This window comes from Haliotis rubra, unplaced genomic scaffold (assembly GCF_003918875.1).
Source record: "Haliotis rubra isolate DU_JTF1 unplaced genomic scaffold, ASM391887v1 Scf1144, whole genome shotgun sequence".
Classification (NCBI taxonomy): Eukaryota; Metazoa; Mollusca; class Gastropoda; order Lepetellida; family Haliotidae; genus Haliotis; species Haliotis rubra.
In genome coordinates this window covers 22,976-49,223 of record NW_025765053.1, presented here as the reverse complement: position 1 = coordinate 49,223, position 26,248 = coordinate 22,976, and the positions used below count along the sequence as shown (strand labels likewise).

General features: G+C 38.5%; 1 protein-coding gene across 1 annotated transcript; it reads left to right on the top strand.

Moving 5' to 3' along the window:
* The first annotated feature begins 396 nt into the window (after positions 1–396).
* On the top strand, positions 397–2,696 carry LOC124253722. Its single transcript, XM_046687539.1, has 2 exons — positions 397–1,433; positions 2,444–2,696. Exons 1-2 carry the CDS (start codon positions 397–399, stop codon positions 2,694–2,696), a joined length of 1,290 nt encoding a protein of 429 aa, XP_046543495.1.
* The last annotated feature ends 23,552 nt before the right edge of the window (positions 2,697–26,248 follow it).

Sequence of the window (26,248 nt, the reverse complement as noted above, 5' to 3'; positions counted from 1 at the left end):
CTATCGCTAACTTCGCACTCAAGGCAACCGCTGACAAGGTTGAAAAGAAATATGATGAAAGTGTGACAGAAACTCTGAGAAGAAACTTTTATGTAGACGATTGTCTTAAGTCTGTGGGTACTGAGGGAAAACGCCATCAAACTTATCAAAGACTTACAGTCAGCAAGCATGGAAGGCGGATTCAAACTGGCAAAGTTTGTCAGTAACAGCAAAGCAGTGGTTTTGTCTATCCCTCCTGGAGACAGATCTAAAGATATTCAAGCAATAGATATGGACTATGACAAGTTGCCTGTAGAACGAGCACTTGGATTACAGTGGCATACCGAATCGGACACATTTGAATATGCAGTTGTATTACCAGACAAAGCCTTGACAAGGCGAGGTATATTGTCGACAATGTCTTCACTGTACGATCCTCTTGGACTAGTATCACCTGTGCTCCTGCCAGCCAAGAAGATATTACAGGACTTGTGTAAAGACAAATCACTTGACTGGGACGACATTGTCAGTGAAGAGAATCAGCAACTCTGGAAACAGTGGCTTGCAAACCTTCAATCTCTCAGGTCGTTGAAAATTGATCGTTGCATGAAGCCTGATTATTTCGGCAACATTGTCTCAAAGCAGCTCTGTGTATTTTCCGATGCCAGCACAAACGGATATGGATGTTCAGCCTACATTAGGCTTTCTGACAACTGCAACAACATCCATACAGTACTTCTCATGGGCAAGTCACGTTTAGCACCTATGAAAACCCAGAGTATTCCCCGACTCGAATTGACGGCGGCTACAGTGGCGGTTAAGATCGGACGACAACTGCTATGTGAACTGGACATTGACGATGAGAATATCACCTACTTCACAGACTCAACCACAGTCCTTCACTACATCAAGAGTGAGCACAGAAGATTTCCTGTCTTCGTAGCAAACAGGGTTAGACTGATACGAGACTTTTCTACTCCTCAGCAATGGTTCTACGTGGATTCAAACAGCAATCCAGCAGATATCGCTTCAAGAGGAAGCAGTTGTGAAGGCCTAGTGAAGTCAGCAACATGGTTTGAAGGTCCACGATTCATGAGACTACCTTATTCAGAATGGCCATCCCAGCCTGCTGACACTTTGTATGACAAAGACCACACTGAGGCCGAGGAGTGTGTCGCTATTGTGAGTGTAAAACAGTCTCAAAGTTCAAGTTGTGGTGGTTTGATGAAGCTGATAAACTACTACTCCTCTTGGTATCGCCTGAAACGAGCTGTTGCAGTCTACCAACGATTAGCCAAAATCTTGTATCAGAGAAATATGAAACGTGATATCAAATCCCTACTAACTGATCAGAAGTTCACTGTTACAGAACTGGAAGATACTGAAACATCTATTGTGAGATTCATACAATCAGAACATTACAGGTCAGAGATAAACGACTCCAGGAAATCTGGGTCAGTGAATAGGAATAGTGGAATTCGCAGATTGAGCCCATTTCTTCATGACGGACTACTGCATGTTGGAGGTCGTCTATCACGAGCGCGCATATCTGAAGATATGAAGCATCCTATTCTGATCCCTTGTACCAGTCCTATCAGTATCTTGATCATCAGAGAGATTCATGAGAATTCTGGACATATTGGACGTTCACAGGTACTGTCTACTTTGAGACAGCGCTATTGGATAACGAAGGCAAATAGCACAGTCCGCAGCGTCATCAACAAATGTACAACATGTCGAAGATATAAGAGGCAGACAAGTACTCAGCTTATGTCGGACTTACCAGAGAAAAGAGTTAATCCAGCTCCTCCATTTGCATATTGTGGTGTGGATTTCGTCGGCCCACATACAGTGAAAGAAGGAAGAAAAAGCGTGAAACGTTACGGGGCTCTCTTCACTTGTTTCACCAGTCGAGCTATCCATATCGAAGTAGCAAATTCCTTGAGCACAGATTCTTTCATACAGGCCTTGCGTCGTTTCATCGCAAGAAGAGGACCTGTACAGGAAATCCATTGTGATAATGGTACAAACTTCACCGGGGCAGCAAAGAACTTGAACAATCTGTACAAGAAATGGATCAGTCTAGATTACATGAGTACTTGCTGAAAAGCAACATTTCCTGGAAGTTTAACCCACCAACAGCTAGTCACATGGGCGGCGTGTGGGAGCGACTTATACGTTCCGTGCGTACTGTTCTTAATCCCCTACTGCGAGAGTTTGGAGAGCGAATAGATGATGAGTCCTACAGAACACTGCTGACTGAAGTTGAAGGTATTGTAAATTCCCGACCCTTGACAACGTCGTCTGATGATCCGCTTGATCTCCAGCCTCTAACGCCAAATCACCTCCTCATGGTGAAAACACAAGTCTTTATTCCTCCGCCTGGAACATTTCAGAGGAATGATGTCTATATGCATCAACGTTGGAGATGTGTTCAACATTTGACCAACCTTTTCTGGACAAGGTGGAAAAATGAGTATCTCCTTACCTTACAAAAACGTCAAAAGTGGAATGCTCCGAAACGTAACTTTGAAGTAGGAGACATTGTACTGCTGAAAGATGAGTCTTTACCCCGAACCTACTGGTCTATGGGACGCATCGTAGAAACGGAGCCTGATCAGCAAGGTTATGTCCGAACTGTAACTGTGAAGACGCAGGGGTCTACGTTACGCAGGCCTATCCACAAGCTTGTGTTGTTGCTTGCAGGCAACCAGTGAATTTGTGTGTTTTCTGCTTGAATTTCCAGCTTTAATGTAGTATTTAGCCTTTATTTTTTGTGTTAAACATGTTATATATGTTTAAGAGGCCGAGTATGTAAAGGCTAAAACCATATTTTTTCACTTTTGTACAAAATGCTTATTACAATCATCTATAAGCATATTTATGTTTCAAAATCATCATCTACAATCAATTACATCTCCAATAAGTTAATTCACTTCTTTAGATGAGTAAATCAAAACATTGATTCTACTCCTTATTGTAATCAAAACAAAAGCACATGTCATTGTTTACAAACATGGGGTCAGCTGACCTAATTTGCATATCATCACCACCTGGTGGCTGTTTCAAATTTGTTACCTGGCTGAAGTCACTGACTCTCCATATTGGTCATGCACCTGGTCCAAGTGGGAACACAAGGTGTAAGCAACAATTTTTGCTGTATCCTACCATAATGTTTTAGAGAAAGTGTAATGTAATGAATATCTGCTATTTTTTGGTGTTTATTATGTTTTTTTGGTAGGAAATGTGTAATTTGAAGGGAAATTTCATGTGAACTGTCTATTTCTGTTATTTGCATTGTTTTCATGACTGAGCCTAGATGAAATAACGAATATGGTTCTGTAACAGTGTATAAGGCCTAAAATGAGTAAAATTATGTAAAAAAGGCTTTTTCATATCTGTATTGATATGAGTTTGTGTTTGTATAACTGAGGTTCTTTTTGTTTGTTTTTATTGTAGTTTTTGAACCTCGTCACATGTGTGGTATGAATAAATTCTGTGGCGCGAGTTTCGCATTTGTGTTCTTGCTGCTACACATTATATAATATATTTTTCTTTTATTATCCTATTTAAATTTCGTATTACTAACATTCCACTACTTTGAAATTATTCAATTATCTTTTAATGAGCTATTGTCATTATCGATAGGGTAATGTCAAGTCAAGTCAAGTCTTTTATTTCGTATGAAGCCCATCGGCCCATATGCAAATATGCAAATAGTTATTACAATGACGAGTGTTGCATAGGTACACTATGAACAACTTAATTTAACATAAGTTGCTTGATGAAATACAAATATATTATCTATTAACCAACCGCTGTCGTAGCTCAAACATAAGTATTTACAAAGATTATTTAATAACTCAGTTGATGTAGAAGATAATAATTGATTACATTTATAGGTTCACGGATTGTCGTTGTACATTTGTGGTAAATAGCAATTTCTTAAATTATTATTGTATTCACATATAAGTATAAAGTGAAATTCATCTTCTCTATTACATATGGGTCAAATACGTTGATTAAAATCAACTCCTAACCACTGTCCCTCATTAACCTTTAGTTTTAAAATACCCGCTCTGGTCCTAGTAAGAATATTTCTGTGTTTCTAATTGTTAACATAGTTAAAAAAAATTCTGGCCCAAATTTTTTTAAATTGTCTGTACAGCTTATACGTTGAACTTTCTTCAATTGTACTATTCCATGACTGTATATACATGTCAACTGCAACTTGTTTAAACAGTTGAAGAAACTGGGATACAGATGTAACATAGTTATCATAACCACAATTATCGTAATACATTAGCATATCATACGCTTTTTTTGAATTCTTTGTTGATGCATATTTAAAAGTTTAAGCCAGGTTTTTTTTATGAAACGCCGTTGTGTATTTATAAGCATTGGTTAACGTCCGCATTCACCATAAACAATTACATTTGGTGTTTGGGCACCAACATTTAAGAACTTCTTACATGCCGTTGAACAGCTGTTAGCAGGAAAGAAGGCGCGTTATAAATGCATTTTTATTAATGTACATTTTCAAACCTATAAAATTTATTAATACCCAATACTTCGGTACCATACAAAAGGACTGGTTGATTTTGGGCATCATATATTTTGACAAATAGAGAATAGTCAACATTATCTAATTTATACAAGTGATGTAGTTTCCTAGAAGTGCCCTTTTACCCCGAGATCATATAACTAATATACATTTATTGAATTTTCAAGAAGATGAAAAAGGAATACATAGATATCTATATGAATTAACTGTTAAGACACGTTCACCTTTATACAACTAGCCTGATCGGTGACTTTAACAGAGATCTACGTGACTGTAAATACATGAAATCTAGATCGAGAATGAACGGAAGTTGATATCTGTCATTCCACTTGATGACCCAACAGTATATACTTATCATACAACTGTAGGGATATCCAAACTATGAATGATTATGTTTTTGTCAACACATAGCATAGATGCAAAGTTATTGGTTACGCCATAGATAACCGTCAACCTTACAGTATATCTGACCACTATCCCATACAGGTATACTTAGCTCCAGACACTCGTCACCGGTCCTATGGTAACGCTCGTGTTAACTGGAGGAAAGCCAGTGACGTTGACTTTATGTTATATAGGTACGAGACTGAGAACTATTTCAGAAACGTCTCATTCAATGTACATGATTTTTCCTCCCCTAAAGCATAAATCGATCATTATCTTGATTACATAGTCAAATCACTTCGCGCTTCAAGCTGAAATTTCTATCCCTACAGCAATTCCAATCCCATTTGAAACCTTACTGGAAAAACGATAATCTAAAACATTTACATAATTCAATGCGAGCTGCTCGTAAAGAATGGGTCTCACATGGAAATTCACGTAATAGCGACGATGTATATTATGTACAATATAACAAGCGAAGCGTATCTTTAGAAAACAACATCTCCACTCCAAAAGCAAACTCCAAAGTGATAATTTCAAGATATATTTGAAGCTGCCGAAGTTGACATACAAGAATATCTCAGAGTTGCAAAGCGTAACAAACGCAGTAAAGATCATATACGAGATTTACATTACAATGGTGACTCCTGCGACACACAGGAAGATATATGTAATATGTTTGGTCAGTACTTTAACGACCTATCGCAACCATATCATGATGAATCATTTGATGTATCTTTTACTGAGCATGTAAATAAGTTTGTTGGTGATATCTTGTCATCCAAGGAAGACCATCGTTATTTTCACAAAGATGTAAATCCACTATTTTGCCCCTTCAACAATGATGAACTGTTTGTATCCGCTAAACGTTCAAAATGTGATAAATCCTCTGGACCAGATGGCATCTTTAATGAACATGTTAACCGTGCGGGTAGAACGCTATTTCCTCATATCCTTACGTTGTATATCGCTATTGTTTCATATGAATATGTTCCTCATATGTTTAGTATTGGTAGAATAACTAGTACATAAAGGCCATGGTAAAATTAAGGATAATCCCTCTAATTATAGAGGGATTACCCTTAATTTTACCATGGCCTTTATGTACTAGTTATAGAGGGATTACGCTTACTTCTGTCATTGGTAAATTATTTGAAAGGCTTCTGCTCTGTAGAATTGAAAAGTGGGCAAAGGAATACACAGACGTTCCACATCCCTTTCATTTTGGATTTCAAAAGGGAGCTGGTGCAGAGATTGCTGCGCTTGTGTTACGTGAAAGTATTTCTTACTATACAGAAAGAGACTCTACAGTGTATTGTACGTTTATGGACAACGAAAAGGCTTTTGATAGATTGTTTAACTCACTCACATCATTTTGGAATAACCGGAAAACTATGGCGTCTTACCTATATTATGTGTTCATCCATGCAATCTTATGTTAAGTGTAATGGCCACTCATGCCACATCTTCGATGTAAGACAGTGTAACTTCTTTGAGTGGCATTTTAGAAGTTTGGGAAGTACAATATAGGACAAACTTTATGGATAACAACTTCTTTTTATTCGTGAGTGCGACGTTTCGATACAGATTCTTGTACCGTTGTCAAGCATAATGGAACATGAAGAAGGGGGAAGTGTATATATACTGGATGTAACAATGTAACAAAGAAAACAATATATTTAACATAATTGGCTAGGCAGAAAGCTGATGAAGCCAGAGAGTAGACAAAGGACAGGCGGGGAAGCCAATGATGTACAAATAATAATGGTATGTTTATACAGCAGAGTTTATACAGTAGGTTGGGCTTTGTCCTATATTGTAAGACAGGGTGTTGGCCAAGGTCGTGTTTTATCAGCATGGTTGTTTACGCTTTATATTAATGATTTGTTGCATGAACTCAAATTAACAATAAGTCAAATTATGGACACTGTCTCCCTTGGGGTAAAACACCAGGTATTCTTCTAGCTGATGACACCACACTGCTTAGCTGTACTACCAACGGGACTCAGTCTCTCTTGAATATTCTATATGATTATGCAAACAGGTGGCATCTTAAGTTTAATGCAAGCAAAAGTGCAATTATTGTTTTTAACAGCATTTTCAACAGGGCTTTCCCAGACGTCTACATTGGCAGAAACAACATCTCTGTGAAAACAAGTGTTGATTATGCCGGTGTGAACGTCTGTACATCAAGATCATCCTCTGCTCGCACTCTCCAGGCATGTGAAAAACTGCGACTCATTGTAAATGTTAATCATAATCATGGCTTATATTTTGGTGGTCCTAACCTCTTACATGCTGTACGTATTTGGCAAAATGTAATTCTACCATGTGCTTTGTATGGTTGTAATGTCTGGTGTTAGTTATCTCCCAAGGAATATGATATGCTGGAATTAGTGCAAAAATATTTCTGCAAAAATGTTCAAGGTCTATCTAAACGATCCAGTTCATTTATTGCCAGAAGCTGTTTGGGGCTCATTTCCATACAGCCATACGTAGAGCAGCAAACCCTCATATTCCTCGGGAGGTTAATACGTGCTGATATTAGTTTTGTTTTTAAGAAAATGTTCTGTCATAGATTTACACAGTTCATGTGCGATGACGCTCCTTCAATATGTCTAAAGTGTAAGACCTCACCCATCTTTCATATGCTGGCTTTGGTAAGAAAATATGGAATATATGACTTAAATATGTATTTGGAAACTTCTGTATTTCCAAGTAAACAACTATGGGCTCATCAGGTTAAAACGGTGATTCATGAAGCAGACAACAAATATATTATCTCAGAACTTTGTACAGGAGCAGCTTTAGCACGGTATCATCCTACTTATGAAAACTGTCCGAGCAGGTTATGGTACCTTACGTTACACCACACAAAATGACTGTATTACCCAAATTTACTAACGTCAAGAAATACTCCTTTCATCCGGCGGCCATATGAACAACGTTTGAAATCTACGGATCATCAGGCTGTCAGATTTACACACGTTTAAAGGGGTGTTAAAATAAACGAACATTCAACTCTGCATTTACATGTATTTCACAGGTGTGTAAATCTGGCCATTGTTTTCATGTGTTTCCTAACATCTGTAACATATGTAAATCCTGTGATTGTAGGACATGCATTTCAATACCCTTGAAATCTCGTATGACCAGGGTTAGGTTTGTCATATATTTAGTACATGCGTAAATGGTTGGTAATGGCTAAATAGAGTGTTACAAGATTGACACTACTTTAACATGTATTTCAATGGTTCTGTAATATAACTGTCACATCGGGTTCGTTAGCGCATCCGACCACGCTATAATGTACTGAGATAATTAGAAACACATGGTGAAGTGATACCCATGACTGAGCACCACTAATACCGTGCGTGTCTTTCTTGACATACACATGATGTCTGTTTAAAAGGTTCAAATATCGGGTCTATGGGCCTGATCGATATGTATGTTAGTGTGTGTGTGTGTGTGTGTGTGTGTGTGTGTGTGTGTGTGTGTGTGTGTGTGTGTGTGTGTGTGTGTGTGTGTGTGTGTGTGTGTGTGTGTGTGTGTGTGTGTGTGGGGGTGTGGTGTGGTGTGTGTGTGTGTGGCATGGGGTAGGCCTAGGGTGGGGTGGTGGCGGTGGGTCGGTGTTGGGGTACTGATAAGTCTTTCTGACCAGGAGGTAACATCGTTTATACTTTTTGTAAGTTTAAATAACTGACCTTAGGTACACTTCTTATATATGCTATACAAGGAGACACGGCTAATTACAATAAAACACAGACAGATGTGTTCACACAGACATGAACCTCTAGGTCCCTAATTTTAGTGTTCACTTGTATGAGTTATCCGACTGATCATAACTGAACAGATTTCATTATCTATACTTTCATAAAATATTATTAAAATGTATTAACGATTCCCGGTGTAAATTACTGTTGTAAATGTGTGAACATGCACATACTTGGTATGACCTCTTTTTGATTCGGAATACAGGTATTATCCCATACGGACGTTTTCTCAAATTTCAGCTACCCGACGGAATATACTGTAGACCTATTTTGTTTCCATCTCTTGGGAAGACTATAGAAAATTGTAGTGATTGCAATTAGCTCATAACTAAACAGTTTCGATAATTATTGAAAGCTTACTACCTGACAGCATTTATGTTGCTCATGCGTTTTCCTTTTTGCTTTTGCTTTTTGCTGTCTAATTTGTTTTACATTATATAATTATGTTAATCATTATGGTATATATTGGAATATAATGTGTACTTATTAATCTATCAAAGTACCGAAACGTATTATATGTATGCTTTACTGTTATTGGGTGACACTGTTAAAAGTACCTTCGTACAGAATTTCCAGGAAATAGAAACTGAAAAATTACTAGATAAATGGAAAACTAAATTGGATAAAGATCGCAAACAATCATTATTTGTATTCCTCTTTTAAATTATCAGTGTGCATCAAATTATCAAGTACTAACATAAAAACTGAAGGATATATGGTGACAAAATTAGGTCCAATCTTGAATGTATAATAAATGTACCAATGTATATTCTTTAACAGAATCAAGGAATGATGGGGTGCGCTCGTGGTTAAAGCGTTCGCCTGTCAGGTCAAAAACCGGTGTTTGATTCCCGACATAGGCACATAAAGACTGAAAATAAATTATTTTGATAAAAGGCAAAGATCTTAATTTCATGTGAAAAAAAGAGACAAAGTAATTTGGAAGATTCACCGACTAACAACGTCTATATTGGGGCTACAGGTGCAGGAAGCATCTTCAATTATAAAATCACATTCCACAACCATCAGATAAAGGTTTAAATGACAAGCATATGTATTGGTATCTTGCCAAGCTCTGTCCTCCCTCAATGCAGTATATCCAGAGTGCTGTGGTCACTACCACAGGTGGCCAAATTCAGACATCCCAGTACTTTACAGTATTTTTTTACAGACATATATATGGAAAATGGGTATGTATAGAGTTGGGGGAAACACGTGCAAAGTATTAGTCAGCTGAGATTATCCTTCAAAAACATCATATGTACAACAATATCTTATCATTATGTGCAACCAAAGCATTACAAAAAGGCCATATTTCCAGACAGCATAACATCACCTTTGGCCGGAGTTCCAAATAATTTGACACCGAAAGCATGTCAGTTAGCTCAAAGGAAATAACCCTTGTGTTTTAAAAAAATGCCTTAATCATAGTCACAATGAAGTGTAGGTTTGCCATGCATTTTCTAGTCTGTCTCACAGTCCCTGAACCACAATATTTTCCCTCCTGCCAAGCTCTCTCTGCAATGCTAAAGCCTTAAATAAAGCAAGTCTAGATCTCCTCAGGTCCAGGGTCTGTTAACATCTGCAAGAAACCTAACTCACTTTTGGGGTCGGGTTACAAAATAAACAACTGCCATGGCTGGCCGGACTGAATCTCGTGTCTCCCTGGGGCTCCTTTTCATTTTAAATGGGTTTGTTTGTTACTATCAAAATTTTATATATTCAGACACTAAGCGTTAGTCTATGTATTTTCCAATATGATGGAAATACTAATACATGTATTTACCAAATAAAATTCTAAAAGGAGCCTTTCTTCAAGCAGTGACTTAACGCCATACATAGCTAGACTTACTTAGATGATAGACTTCATATACGGCATCATAGATATTTCACAAACATGGTACAGGACCCTTAGCCTCATTAGCTTATTGCCTCACCACTTGCGAATTAAGCGTTGGCAGATGTATATTGTACTGGAGATGTTGGTCCCGCCAGCTGTGGGTGTTTGGTATGGCACTCTATAACCCGAACCCTGCAGTGAGTTTTACTAGAGACAGAAGGGGAAAAAATATCGTTCTGTGACTGTGATACAGACTGGGACAAGATATGGAAAACCAAAAATTTGGACAACAAACCATTGTTCGGGTCTTTTAATCGTAAATATGATTCAAATAGCTTAACCTAGATTTCGATATCCTCCGAATGTACATTTGGTGGAAAATATACATTTATCCCGAGACAAGGACGAATGTTTATATATAATTTACAAATGTAACAGCACTAGTATCCATTTTGTCTTTTGTCTTCTACCCGTCAGAACTAGATTAACAACTAGTCTCTGATATGAACATATTTTACAGAAAAAAACATTTATAGCAAAAAAAAATAATAATATAATGAAAAGGAGCCCTGAACCTTTCTCCTGAAGCTCCCTATGGGCTGCAAAGCTTTACATTTAGGTGGTATTGAGGGCTTGCCAAACTTTCATTTTTTATGAGACCCGAAGAGTTAACGTTTGACGTTTGATGATTTCAATAGCTTCAAAATATTGTGGAAAGACTTTCGCCCATGAAGAGGGGGGAAGTGTATATATACTGGATGTGACAATGTGACAAAGAAAACAACATAATTAACATAATTGGCTAGGCAGAAGGCTGATGAAGCCAGAGAGTAGACAAAGGACAGGCGTAGAAGCCAATGATGTACAAATGATAATGACATGTTTATACAGCAGTGAGTTTATACAGTGGATTGGGCTTGGTGGATGAGTGCATCATAAGCGTACATCATTGGCTTCTACGCCTGTCCTTTGTCTACTCTCTGGCTTCATCAGCCTTCTGCCTAGCCAATTATGTTAATTATGTTGTTTTCTTTGTCACATTGTCACATCCAGTATATATACACTTCCCCCCTCTTCATGTCCCATTATGCTTGACACCGGTACAAGAATCTGTATCGAAACGTCGCACTCACGAATAAAAAAAGAAGTTGTTATCCATAAAGTTTGTTCTATATTGTACTTCCCAACTTCTAAAATGCCACTCAAAGAAGGATTAGCAGATATTTATCATGAAAACAGGTTTTTATGTAGGTGGCTGAAACTCGCTTTTACAGGTGTCCTATAGGTTCGATCACAATACATTTCTTTTTACAGCTTCTCTTTTCTTAACATGCTCACGTCAAAAATGATTTAAATTCTAATCGCAGATTTAAAAATAACACAATAAACAGTATGCCAAATTATCGTTACCATGACAACCCTGTGATATTGCACCTTATGTAAGAGAGTAATGCAGATGATACTGTCGGACGGAAATTTTGATAAATTGTGATCAAAGGCCATATGATAGATTATATGGTCTCCGTTGTGATGGAGGAGAACTTGCCTCGCTAGTTTTCTCGATAAACTGAACACTTGTATGTAGCGTGAAACCGGCAGATACCCTTAGAAGAAGTGTTTGCCCTACCTGTAACAACGATGTCCCGTGTCTATAAAAGGGTTATAATGTGGGGATGAATGACATGTACTTTTATCTTGGCCCGTAAAAGTTTATGATGATACATACTGCGATCTTTCACAATAATCCCTCTGGCTATCAGATTGAAGTACGTTTTCAACATAACCGGTATTTCTATTATTGTATTTATAAAGTTCTTCGAACGTTCTCCATATACGTCAGTCAGATACATCGCGCACTACTCTTTTCTCTTTGGATCTTTTCAAAAGACTGTTACAAGTTCAAAGTATCCTGGTCAAAGTAGAAAAGTCTTAAGACTATTCCATACAATTCTGTAACTTACACATTGTACCCTAAATGGGTAGAGCTTCCGTTCGGGGGAATATCAGAAGGACAACGATACAGTTATTTCCAATGTTGTAGAAAGCCCTCCACTTACTTAGGAAAACACTGAGATATTGCATTCATGTCGGAATGATATTTTCAGCCCCTGTCACATCTGAATTTGAATATGTCGAATATGTAGAACTATTAAGTTGTGGAAACGATATTTATATGAATGTGTATAATTTCTGACACGTGTAAATACCATACCTATTACTGTATATCCATATAATTCCATATCGAATTACTTGTTAGAATGTACCTGTGAACCTTGCATTTATCTTCATGTGATATGGAGGAAATAAAGGATGTCTATCTATCTATCATTGTCCAAGTGATGGACTCAAGCAACTATTCAATCATCATCCAATCAGCCTGTTTATCCTGAACGATGTACATCGAAACACCGCTCTATGCAATAAACAGGAAGTTGCTGTCACTAAGTGGTATTTCCTTGTTATATAACAGGCGTCATTAATAAATGGTCGAATGATGTATGGCAGGACAGAACAGAACTCTATTGCTTTTCAGGTCGTAAGACAGCGGCATATGAAGATCACAGTGATTATACAAATGTATACATTTTGGTGACAGGGCTGGTAGTCTGCGTATAAGGCATATAAGCTACAAATAATAAATAGTAGTGCATAATACTTCCTTTTACACAGAGGACTTACATCTAGATTTTCACATACATTTTACAGAAAAAATCATTTTCCCAGTGACTTGTACCTGGACATGACAGTGCTACAAAGAGTACAAAGTTTTCGTAATTGACCAACTTTTTCAGTTTTGAACAATTGGCAGAATGTAACAGAGTTTGGTCTTTTGTAAAAGTAAGGTTAATAAATTGGTTTCTCGAATCAACAAAATAGGGACATTCTAAAATTGCATGGTATTCATCACCGATAGAGGTATTACAGAGAGTACATATACGCCCGTGTGGAAGTACACCATTCCAACGGCCGACCTCAACTGGTAGACGGCGATTACATGTTCGAAAAAGAAACAATTTAATACAGCTGTTTTGTGGTAAAATGCTTAAATAATTTTCAAATCCAAACTGTGTCTTATAGATGTAAAGAAAGGTTTCTCAGAAATATTAGAACTAAGAGTGTCATCATCATGTTTAATGTGTTGACAAACGTGACACATCGTGACATACAGACAAAAAGTTCAAACACCACTAGCAAACATCAGTTGAATAGACCGACCCCCCAAAATGAAAATAACATGAAGCATTCGGTCATTTAATATCGTGTGTACCCTCCTCGCTCGTCCAAAACACAGGTGAACCTTGTTCTCATGCTCCTTATCAAGTTCATAAAGAACGCTAGCTGAATCGCATTCCATTCCTCTACTAGAGCTCTGCCGAGCCCTGGGAGATCCACTGGTGCTGGGTGACGTGTGTACACACGTCCATCGAATTCTCCACAGGCATGCTCGATGGTTGAGGTCTGGCGAGCATGTTGTCCACTCCGACCACTCTACACCCTGCTGCCTAAGGAATTCCGTGTCAATCCTGGCCGCATGATGCCTAGCATTGTCGCCTTGCAGTAAAGAGGGTCGACCATAAAAGCCATGTATAGCTTGCAGGAATGGTACTGATGTAGGAGCCAGACACTCGTCCCGATAACGCTGTGCAGTGGAGTGGAGTACGTCCAGTAGAAGTTATCGCTGCCCAAACCATGACCAACCCCTGCCAAATCGGTTATGCGTGACCACAGTTGCATCTGTGATTCGTTCTCTATTGCGACGATAAATCCTCTGCCGGCCATCATGGAAGGACAAATTGAATCTGCTTTCATCTGTGAAGAGCACACAAGACCATTGACGTTGATTCCAGCGGTCATGACGTCTACTCCATCTCACTCCTGCCTGTGACTTGGTGGACAAACTGCAGGTCGCCTACATCGGTGTCCGGTTGCTCTTAAACGTGGACGAACGGTGATCGTGGATATCCTTACATTGTTAACATTGATGTGTTCAGTCTGAAGATCTGCTGCATTAAGGAATCTGTTACGTAACGCAGAGTTAGTCATGTGCCTATCATCTCGGACAGTTGTGAGTCTGGGGCAACCTGGTCGTCGTGCTTATTCCACGGGCCAATTGGCTTAAAATCTCTGCCACAGTCTACCAAAGGCACTCTGACTCACATTAAAGTGGACAGCAACACTGACGCTGAAATTGGCCAGATTCCACAAGGCCTATCATCTGCCCTCCGCAAGTGTAAAAAAATGTCTCATTTTAAGCTGCGATTTCAAACAGGTACCTGAACAGTGTACAACAATGAAAAAGCATCAATGCATGTGTATTTTGTGCTCCACTTTCCATTGATAGAGCGACTTGCACGTGCAAATCATTGACATTAAGTGGCAGGTGAATTTCCATATTGACAATTTGAAATAAAAAATGTGCCATTTGTAGCAGAATGTATCGCACGTTCAAGAACTGTACAGCTGTATATATCTCAAACCAAAACGAAGATTTTACAAGTAAAGAAATAGCAGTGTTACCAATTGCTTGACCCTTCATTAATGACGCCGAGTATATATCCCCATACTGTTTATTGCAGTATAAGTGAGATCTGCTTGTGTAGGTTCAGTTTGTGAATGACCAATCTTTCGACGTTGGGTTTAGTTTTGCTTTAGTACATTGCTATCTTCCAAATAGATCTCAGATTTACAAAAGCTCAAATACATTTCTCATTCGCGCATACCAAATTCAACACAATACAATCAACCAAATTCAGCACAATACAATCAACCAAATTCAGCACAATACAACTTTCACCACCTGTGCAATCCACTTCGTTGACGAATATTAGTGAGATTGTTCCAGAGATGAGGGCCAGTCGTCTCGAGTGACCTGTCACCATATGTTTTTGTCCTAGTCACAGGAATTGTAAAAAGACACTGGTCATTTTATCGGAGGGAACGTACATGAGTATAACGGTGGAACAGATCACAGAGGTACTGAGGAGCTAGGCCATGTATACTTTTGAAAACAAGGAGTAGAGTTTTATATTTTATGCAGTAGTGGACGGGAAGCCAATGAAGTGAGTGAAGAACGTGAGTAATGTGATCTGATTTCTTTGACTGAGAGACCACTCTGGCTGCAGTATTCTGCACCTTCTGGAGCTTGTGTATAAGATAATTTGGGAGACCCACAAGAAGCGCATTGGAGATGTTACATATGCCTGAATAAAAGATGCTGTAGCCTTGACGTCCAGGTATCGTCGGATCATGCCGATGTTGCGAATGTGGTAGTACGCCCTTCTACAGATGTTATTAATGTGTGGCTCCATATACATATTTGACTACAACTAGTAAGTATTTTATTCTTTTACGTCCGTGAAGCGATCTGAACACAAGTAAGATATCGTTTCAGGCTTCCACAACGTTTGCTTCATACTCACAAACGTAGCACGAACTGCAGGGTTCTGTGGAAATCTGTGCATGGTGACACCATCGCCCGACCCCTAGGAGCAATTGACGACAACGCAACGATTCGGCATGTCTTCGTTGATGTCGAGAAATCATCAAAATGACGAGCTTGCTACACACTTTATATACAACTAACTACAAATCCTTCCTCATGTGACGTCACTGCAGTGCTCTAGCGACAGAGTTTATTTAAGAATGAATTTTGTGTTCCGCATAAGACTAATCACAAATCTTTCATATGTAATAGTTAAAAGAGTACAAAAAAAACAAAGTTTATTTGTTCTTTAAACAAAATATCAATATGAAATGTCCAGGCCAACACCTTGTCAGTGGATGCCCTTCTTTGACACAGACAGCAAATCTTAAAAGACATGATGGCATGGCTCGTTGCTTTTACTGCAGTCTCCGCCTGTGTCTTTGACTCCGAGGTCCATCCATGGTACGACCCTGAACATGTCCAGCGCGTCATGGAAAATGATGCTTTCAAACTTGTATGGAATAGAGAAAGATACAACCTCAGAAGAATTCCTGCCAACAAACCAGATCTTGTCCTTTTCAATTCATCATATATCATTGAATTCTCTTTCCCTTTTGACAGCATTGTGATTGGCAAGATTCAGGAAAAGCATGCTAAATATGCGGACCTCGCCTTTGAAAAGGTCTTGTTTGCATCCCAAGTACACTGTCGTCAGGCTCCTCATTGTTCTCGGTGCCCTTGGTTTAGTACCCCCTGATCTCCTGGCGCAGATCAGGAGAGTGCCCGGGTTCTCAACCGTGAGCACAACCCTTCTGACACTCTGGGTAATACAGAGGGCTGCAGTGTTGGAGAGTCTACATATTCTCCAAAAAGATCTTGGTGGGCTCGACTAGGCAGCGTTTCCTGTCCCATTCGCTGTCTGAGCAGCGTGTAGAGAGGGCCCTGAGCTGATGATGAGCCTTACCAGCCTGACTGTGCCAGGATTACCCGAACTGTCTCTGCTGCATATTTTCTTTACTCTGTAAACCATATAATGAGGGTACTTAACTCAACACCACAAAGGGGCATGATCTATGCGCACAAACAGCGCAGCATTTTTACCCGGATAACCCAAACTGTCTTTTAGGCGCTGGAAGTTTAATAGTAATAATAATAGAAGGTTAATAGTACCCACCAGGTACCCATTTTCTGCTGGGTGAACAGAGGCATCTGTTTCGATGTGGGACAGGACTGAAGTCCTAGAAACTCCCTCCTCAGGAGTCAAGCTGCCAAACACTGTCATCCATTCAAGGACATTTGTTGATAAGTGTATTGACATACCTGAACAGTGTAACTTTGAAGTTTATTTCTGTACTGCCATAAAACTAACTAAATATGGCAGGCTTTCGGGAGGTATTTAAGTATTTATAAGAAAAACATTTCTAACATTCTGTCCGAGGGTTCCTATTGATATTGATAACACAGTTTGCAACCGATTAGATAAGCAACTTATAGACACAGATCGTGATGTTTTATTTCTAGTAGCATACGCTCCCCTAGAGAGATCTTCTGACTCTAAAGTCACAGGAAGAGCTACTCTGTTAGAACTGTGGTTATCAGATAATTCAAATTATCTTACAGAGTGTTATATACTTCTGTGTGGAGATTTAAATGCTCGTTTAGGGTCTTGAAATCAGCCTCCAGATATGCATAGTGAAAACTTGAATGACTTTTGTCTTGAGGATGAATCGGTTCCTGTAAATGCTAGATTTACAAATGATACGTGTGTAAATAGATTGGTGAAATTTCTGTAAAATTTGAGTTCCCTTTTTAACTTGTATATCTTAAATGGAAGGAGATACTGGAGGAATGTTTACTTATAAATCCGAACAGGGTTGTAGTCTAATTGATTACGTTATATCATCACCTGGACTATTTAAATATTTCTCGAACTTCGATGTAGGAGATAGAATAGAGAGTAAACACATGTCTTTGATCCTTAGATTCCCTGGTCCAGGTGACAAACTGGTAACTAAAGACGCGAGTGCAAGTACATTCAAGTATAGATGGAATGATGATCACACGAGCATTTTTAATGAAAATATATCAGATATAGGTATCAGAGAAGGATGTAGATTTTTTACTTGATGCTGCAAACTGTATGCAAAAGAGAGTGCCTGTTATTCCGAAAGTATTCACCTTTTATGGATCAGAGTGTCATAAGGCAAATAAAGCTAAACGCATTGTACGTATATTTAGACGAAACAGAACTTCAGTGTGTAAAACTCAATGTTGTAGGCTTAGAAATAACATACAGGTTTATGTAGACAGTCGAAACGTAAATACCAATACCACAAAACAAATAACTTATATCTAGCAAGGAACAATTCCTCTGTATTTTGGTGGGAGCAGAGAAAGATTTCTAAGCTAAGATCATATACGAATGGTATAACTAAAGAAAGATGGTACAATCATTTTTATGAAGTTTTCAATAGGAGAGCTATATCTGTCGAAATGAGTGAAGTTGATAAGGATATCCTTGAATCCATTATAACGGAAGAAGAAATTGACAAGGGTATACAGCATCTCCAGGTTTTTTATAACGTTCTTATAGAAATGATTAAAACAAGCGAATCTAAAATAATGTTCAATAAAATATATTTAAATGGTTGTTTTCCACAAGTGTGGAGTAAAGCAATTATAGTTCCTTTGCACAAAAGGGTGATGTAAATGTTCCCGATAATTTCCGAGGGATATCTTTACTCAGCTCACTCGGGAAAATATAACTTTTGTTTTCAATGAAAGTCAAACAAAATGGCCAAATTTTATGGATAAAGTTTCTGAAACTCAAGCTGGTTTTCGGAAGGGCTATTCAGTTGTTGACAATACTTTCACATTGTATGCTATCTATTATCGAGAAAACTATATGTAGAAGAAGGAAAAAGATAAAAGTTGGTTTATTGATTGTACAAAAAGCTTTTGATTTTGTAAATAGAGATAAACTCTGGAAACTACTCTCACTCAACGGTAGAATGTTACAAGCTCTTATGAGCATATATAAAACAGTGAAATCGTGTGTCAGAGTACAATCCCAGTTTACGGAACATTGTAAATGTCCATTTGGTTTACGGCAGGGTTGTATGTTGAGTCCAATGTTATTCTCATTGTTTATAAATGAACTTTCGGTAGAAATAAAGAAAATATGGTAAACATGGAGTCCAATTGTTTCCAGATGTACTTGAAATTCTAATGTTGTTATTTGCGGATGATGTAATTCTTGTGTAAGATACTCTTGGTGGTTTTCAGTGCCAGCTAGACACTTTAAAATCGTATGCAGGTAAGTGGGGATTAACTATGAATTTAGATAAATGTAAGTTCTTGTTTTTAGGAGAGGTGGGGAATTAGCGGTTAAGAAAAACTGGCTGTATAATGGAAGAAACATTGAAACGGTAAACAGCTACAAATATCTAGGTTTTGCATTCACGTGTAATTGTAGTCTTAGACAAGCGGTCTCAGAACTTGCAATTCGTAGCAAGAAGGCTCTAATGGAATTAACTATAAAATTAGGAAATAAGGACCAATACCTATGGAAGTATATTTTTAAATATTTGACAGCCAAATTCAGTCAATACATTTGTTCGGGTCAGACGTTTGGGGGTTAAAAGATTACTTACAAGCATGTAAAATATTTCTAAATGTTGGTCCACAGACACCAAATGCAATAGTATATGGAGAATGTGGACGGTTTCCAGTTTATCTTAATTCCTACGTTCGTACGATGAAATATTGGCCTAAGTTAACGACAATGCATGATGGACGAATTCCGAAAAAGGCATATAATATGTTATATTACCTACATACTGCTGGGTAGCACGCATGGGCGTCTGAGATCCGTTATGTACTTTGTTCACACCGTTTTGGATTTGTCTGGTTTTCACCAGCTGTCGGTGATCCGTGCGCTTTTATGCACATTTTCAAAGAACGTTTGATCAACGCTTGTTTTGCCACAATTGGACATCTACTCTTGGAAACAGTTCCCGTTATACGTTATATGCAAAATATAAGAGTCTTCTTGAGTCTGAGGGGTATCGGTCTTCAAACTTGGAATATGAATTCCGAAAAGTATTGGTCAAATTCAGAGCTGGTGTCTTACGTTTAAAGAATAACGTAGGAAGATGCAAAATATTCATGTATCTCAAAGAAATTGTCCTTTATGTAACGTAGATTTAGAAGCTGAATATCACTTTTTGTTGAAATGTCCAGCTCATACAGAACCTCAGGGTAGATTTTTGCCTAAGAATGTGCAAGTTAATATGATAATCATTGAACAAAACAAAACTGAAGACATAAACAATGTAGCTCGTTTTATCTATTATGCTTACAAAATAAGAGAAAAGGGATTAAAAATAAAATCCAGTACAGCTATACATATGTTACATATATGTTCCTGATATTTTTCACTGGGGGTGTAAGATAATCTACGCAGGTAGAAAGTGTTTCCTCTTTTCATACCTGTATAGAATATGTATATTAATATATATATATGGGTCTGTGGCCTTCATACGTAATAAAGATTTTGATGATGACGACGATGATGATGGTGATGATTATGATGATGATGACGACTCTCCGAGCTCAACGTTGTTTAACAAACTCTGCTTTATCTCTACAGAACATCAACTTGGGCCTGAACTTGATTAAGGCTGTTTCATATAAGGCTCAGCTCGCAAATGAGGCATTCACGAGCTTGACACTGTTCATACCAAGTCAAGGTCGTAGATTATGTCTTAGACTTAGAAGTTGAACCCCTTTATATTGAAGTTAATTAACCTTGTCTTGTGATCAGACGGATATGTGTTACTAAAGTCAATTTAAATCATCTCTAACCCTGCCTTTCAGGCAATTTTAACCATCCTTATCAGACCTTGACAGACAGTCAAGTTTATTCAGTAAAAGGTCACAGGCCAATCATACAGTCATTTGCATATGATATATATAGTTTAGTGCACATGCTGTATAAGAGAAAGATTTCTAATGCGCTCATAGTACATGATACAGAAAAATACTTACATCTCTTATGATACAGTCATTATGAGTTTTCATAATGTTAATAAAATTAGCATTTGGATCAAAATCAGTCAAATATTTCTGAATATATCTAAAGCTTAAATCAAAAAAAACGTTAACACTTAAGGAGTACATGAAATTCATCTTCAATAACATTTTTGTCATCAATGTACAAAATAAATATAATCTCTAATTGTAATTAATTTTATTGTATCTTCCAGTTTCAACAGCTAAATTAAAATTACCACATCTAAATTTAGAGAGTGCAGATCTGAGATGTAAAGGAATATCAGAAGTTAAATATCTGTCCACATTTATAAATGTCTTAAACTGGGAGTAATAAAAACATTTATTAGAATTTTGATTTGAAGTGAACCAACATTGTCTAAGATTATCCGAAAGTCTCTGCTTAAACAAGGATATGACTGATCCATGCATAGCCAAAACCATACTTAAATTAAATGTTTCTGACACAAGTTGCCCAAGTAGTGCGGCCAACATCATCTAAGGACTTGAGCATAATATAACAATGTTTTGGCAGTCTATGATAAGGCATATACAATAGGTGACACCAGTATTTAATTACTTTAGTCACATCAGTAATTTGTAGTGGAAGTCTGCCACGATCACCAAGAGCCATGTTATTACAGGTAGATGTACCAACTTTCAAGAAAAATTTACAAATTTTACCTGAACAGACTCAATGATGCTACAAAAGTTAGTACCCCAAATCTCAGACCCATAACACAAAATAGGTGAAACCATACAGTAAAAAACCTTAAACAAGTCTTTACAATTTACTCTTCCCATCTTTTTTTGAAAGCTATTTACAGAAAATATTGCCTTGATAGCTTGAGATACCAGACAGCTTTGTGCTTTACTCCATACAAGCTTTGGCGTAAGTACAAGTCCTAGATATTTATAAAAGGATACAGTTCATTAGGATTACCATTATTGAACCACTGTTCATATTCCCATAATGGCCCACCATTTCTAAAAAGAATAACTGTTTTTTTACTAAGATTAATTGCCATCTTATCAGACCCTGTGTGATAAGAAACCTACCTCAATTGCTCCGCATTCAGCATAGATGTCTTCTGCAGTTGTTGATTTCAAACTGCCTGAAGTGTCACCGAGGCAGGCACTACAACCTGAAGTTGATTTGGAAATAACCAAATTATAAATGGCTGATACAAACCCCTTGTCATATCAAAAAAGCCTCCTGGAAATTGAACATTATTATGTTTATCACAGAAGTATATACAAAGATGGATCAAAGAATGGAGAATGTCAGCACCAGCTATTACTCATGATGATACTTATCACTATGATTAACATGTGGATGTTTTTTTTTTACAGCAAAGGCAAGGAGTATACTATTCACTTTGCAATATATCCAACTTTCCAAGAGAAGCAGACTTAACATATTTTCAAATAATTTTTATCCTGCCTACAGTTGATCAACAACTATACAATTGAACATCCGGTTTTAGATGGAATTTTGAAATAGTATTGCTTGGCTACACGTGACAAACTTGCAAGGCCGATTGCGCAATTAAATCTATACCTGAGAAGTCATTGTCACGTGGTATTTTTCACACAATGACCTAAAACCTGATATTTGTCAATACATCAAAATCACGTGGCAGCAAAAATGGAGCATGGAAATATGTGATAAGCTTCATGCTAATCAATCTTGATAGGCATCAACGTATTGCTCTCACAGATCTAAACCTTCAAGATGAAGGGATATTGTATACGTATATAAAATCAAACACAATAAATGTCGATGTGTTTTAGCTAAATGTGTGTTCGTATTTGCACCCTGGGTTTTCCTCAAAAGTTGTTTACACTGGCAAAATGACAGCAAATGATAATATCATTATAAGTTATAGATCATGTAGTCAAGATCAGTGCTATCCCAAATCATCCCACATGTTACATTTGACCACTTTCTGAATGGCATCGTGTATTCACAGCCAATTTGCACTTAGAAGAGTGGGTTAGATAGCATGCGTTGCGTGTTGGCGACTACGAAGAGTGTGGGTTCATATCCCGGGTGAGACTCAACCCAAATCGTACAAGAATCTGTACTTTCCTGAGAAAGTGTAATCCCAAATATAACATATGCTGTATCGTTAATTATATGTTACAGATTAAAGATTATATGCAGCAAAGAGGGTTCGGGTGACCCTGGCACAGTCAGGCTGGTAAGGCTCATCATCAGCTCAGGGCCCTTGCCCCCTCTACACGCAGCCCAGACGGCGAATGGGACTTCTCCAAGGAAACGCTGCCTAGTCGAACCCACCAAGAACTTTCCGGAGAATATGAAGGCTCCCCAACACTGCAGCCTTCTGCATTACCCAGAGTGTCAGAAGGGCTGTACTCCCGCTGGAGAACCCGGGCACTCTCCTGATCTGCACCAAGAGATCAGGAGGTACCAAACCAAGGGCACCAAGAACAATGGGGAGCCTGACGACAGTGTACTTAGGATGCAAGCGAGACATTTCAAAGGCGAGGTCCGCATATTTATCATGCTTTTCCTTAATTTTGTCAATCACATTCCTGTCAAAAGGGACAGAAAATTCAATGACATAAATAAATTCATTGGCTTTATCAAAAAGGACAAGATCAGGTTTGTTGGCAGGAATTCTTCTGAGGCTGTATATGGGCCTATTCCAGAGAAGTTTGAAAGCATCATTTTCCATGTCGCATTGGACATGTTCAGGGTCGTACCATGGATGGACCTCGGAGTCAAAGCCACAGGCATGTCGGAGACGGTAATAAAAGCAACGGGCCATGCCATCATGTCGTTTAAGATATGCTGTTTGTGCCAAAGAAGGGCATCCACTGACAAGGTGTTGGACAGTCTCTGTGAATTCATTGCAAAGTCGACATTTCATATTGAGGTTTTCTTTAAGAATCACATTTAGGCGATTGCGAGTGGGAAGTGACTCGTCCTGAGCAGCAAAAAGGAAGCCCTCAGTTTCACATTTTAGACCAGCCGACTTCATCCAGGCGAAGGAGTCGGTGGGATTGCTATTCTGTTCAACACACTGCATGTACACACGATGCAATGGCTTCTCAGAAAGCTTCTCCACAAAAGACCGACTCTGGGCAGACTTGGTGAAGAACTTCACCTGGTTTACTCCCATCACTGTACCGTCAAGCAGTACATCGCCATCAACAAAATCTACCTCAAATTTCAGATTCTGTCCAACAACCTTGGCACGCTTAAATTAGCTGTGGAATTCCTTGCTTTCATCATGAGTCTTCACATGCATCACCAGAGGATCATCTGATAAATAAATATGTGCAAAAGTACACAATAAAATTCTATCATGAAGAGCCTCCACATTAATCAAACCCCGACCTCAAGAATTGATTGGCATGTATAAACGGTTAAGAGAGGAACGAGGGTGGTGGGCTCTGTTATCAGACATGATCCTTCTGGTCAGACGGTCAAGACTCTGGATGTCTTGTTTTGTCCAATCAACTACTCAAAAGGAATAGGAAAGGACTGGCACAGCAAATGTATTGGTGGCTTTGACCTTGTTTCGAGCATTTAGCTCTGAGCTCCAGATTTTCTTTAAACGAGATTTATACTCGGCCCGAAGTTTGTCTTGAATCTGGGCATCCTGGAGCTTGTCTCGAACTTGCATTCCAAGATAGGTGTAGGCCTGATCTTCCACAAGATGCTCAATAACTCCTCCCCCTTGTAACTTGACCGATCCATCATTAGTTACCTTGCCACGTTTCAAATGAAGAGTATTACATTTGTCGAGTCCAAATGTCATGCCAATATCATTCGAAAAGGACTCGACAAGGAGAACCTGCTCTTTCAAATTGGTATCTCCTTTGGCAAGGAGCTCGATATCATCCATGTAAAGGAGATGAGTAAGAAGTGTTGGGGATCTGTGCTGAGGAGGTCCGGGATGGTAACCCTCCTCTTTATTGAGCAGAAAGCTCAAAGGATTTAAAGACAAACAAAAAAGCAAAGGACTAAAGGAATCCCCCTGAAATATTCCCCTTCTGATTGGTATAGATTCCGAAGTCTGCACCTGCCCTTGCGAGTACATCTCAAGCAACTCATTAAAGACTTGAGTAAATCAAGTAGTTGCTCAGGGAGGTCAATACAATGAAGAGACTTCAGAATCCATTCGTGAGGGACAGAGTCCTATGTCTTTTTGTAGTCAATCCAGCACATGGAGAGGTTGCGGTGATATGTTTTTGCCTCTTCCAAAATCATTTTCTGCACAAGAAGTTGATCCTTGCACCCCCAACATCCCTTTCTTGCCCCTTTCTGCTCTCTGTAAATTATATCATTGGAAGAGCAGTAAGATGACACGAGGTTTGTCAAACACCCTGTGAATATTTTGTATTGTGTATTCAAACATGTGTATTATTTTATTATTATAGCATATTTATATAGCGCACATATCCAGGAAACTAGTGCATGCTCAAGGCGCTGGTATTTTCCCCTCGATCATTGGATGTCAATCTCAACGGCAAATTGTATTATCAATCTCAACTCCCTGGGGAGTATACAAATCTTGCAGCCACTAGGCGCACCGAGTTATTGTGGCTTTCTCATTCTAACGAGGTACCCATTCACAGCTGGATGGACTGGGACACGTAGTCACAGGACTTTGTCCAAGTTCACTGCACGTTGCTGTACCCACAACAAGGTGTTTGCAGTATTCATGTGGCCACCATCTGGTCATATACCAACGGATTCGTGGGTTTTTTTAAGTGCACAGGGTTGTGTACTGTACACCATGGGTTGTGACAACACTAAAAGAGTCTGCACACAAAGTTGAATCCAAGGTTTTTACACCCGGTCACAGGTGGTCTCGAATCCGGCACCTCATGCTCGCTGGATCACTAGCCTGGTGCCTTAGCCAGTTCGCCCGCCGCGCTATCGTTGCTGAATTACGAAAACGAAAGCAATTTAAGATTATTTTCTCTCCAAAATTTCAAACTTATACAGAATAGAAAGTTGAACAAAATATTTGCACAGGATATACGTTAATGGTATTTAACAGCAGCAGTGTGTTGTCAAAGCTTTTCCTATTATAATAGATAAGAACCAAAACTGCATTTGATATTGTGCCTTTCAGCCAAATCGTGTCCACCTGACTTTCATCATAACAAAGAAGCCAACCTGTGTATGAAGCTAGTTGCGAATCCTTATGGTGCCTTCAGCGCCAACAGATGCTCCGAACTGTTCATGGATG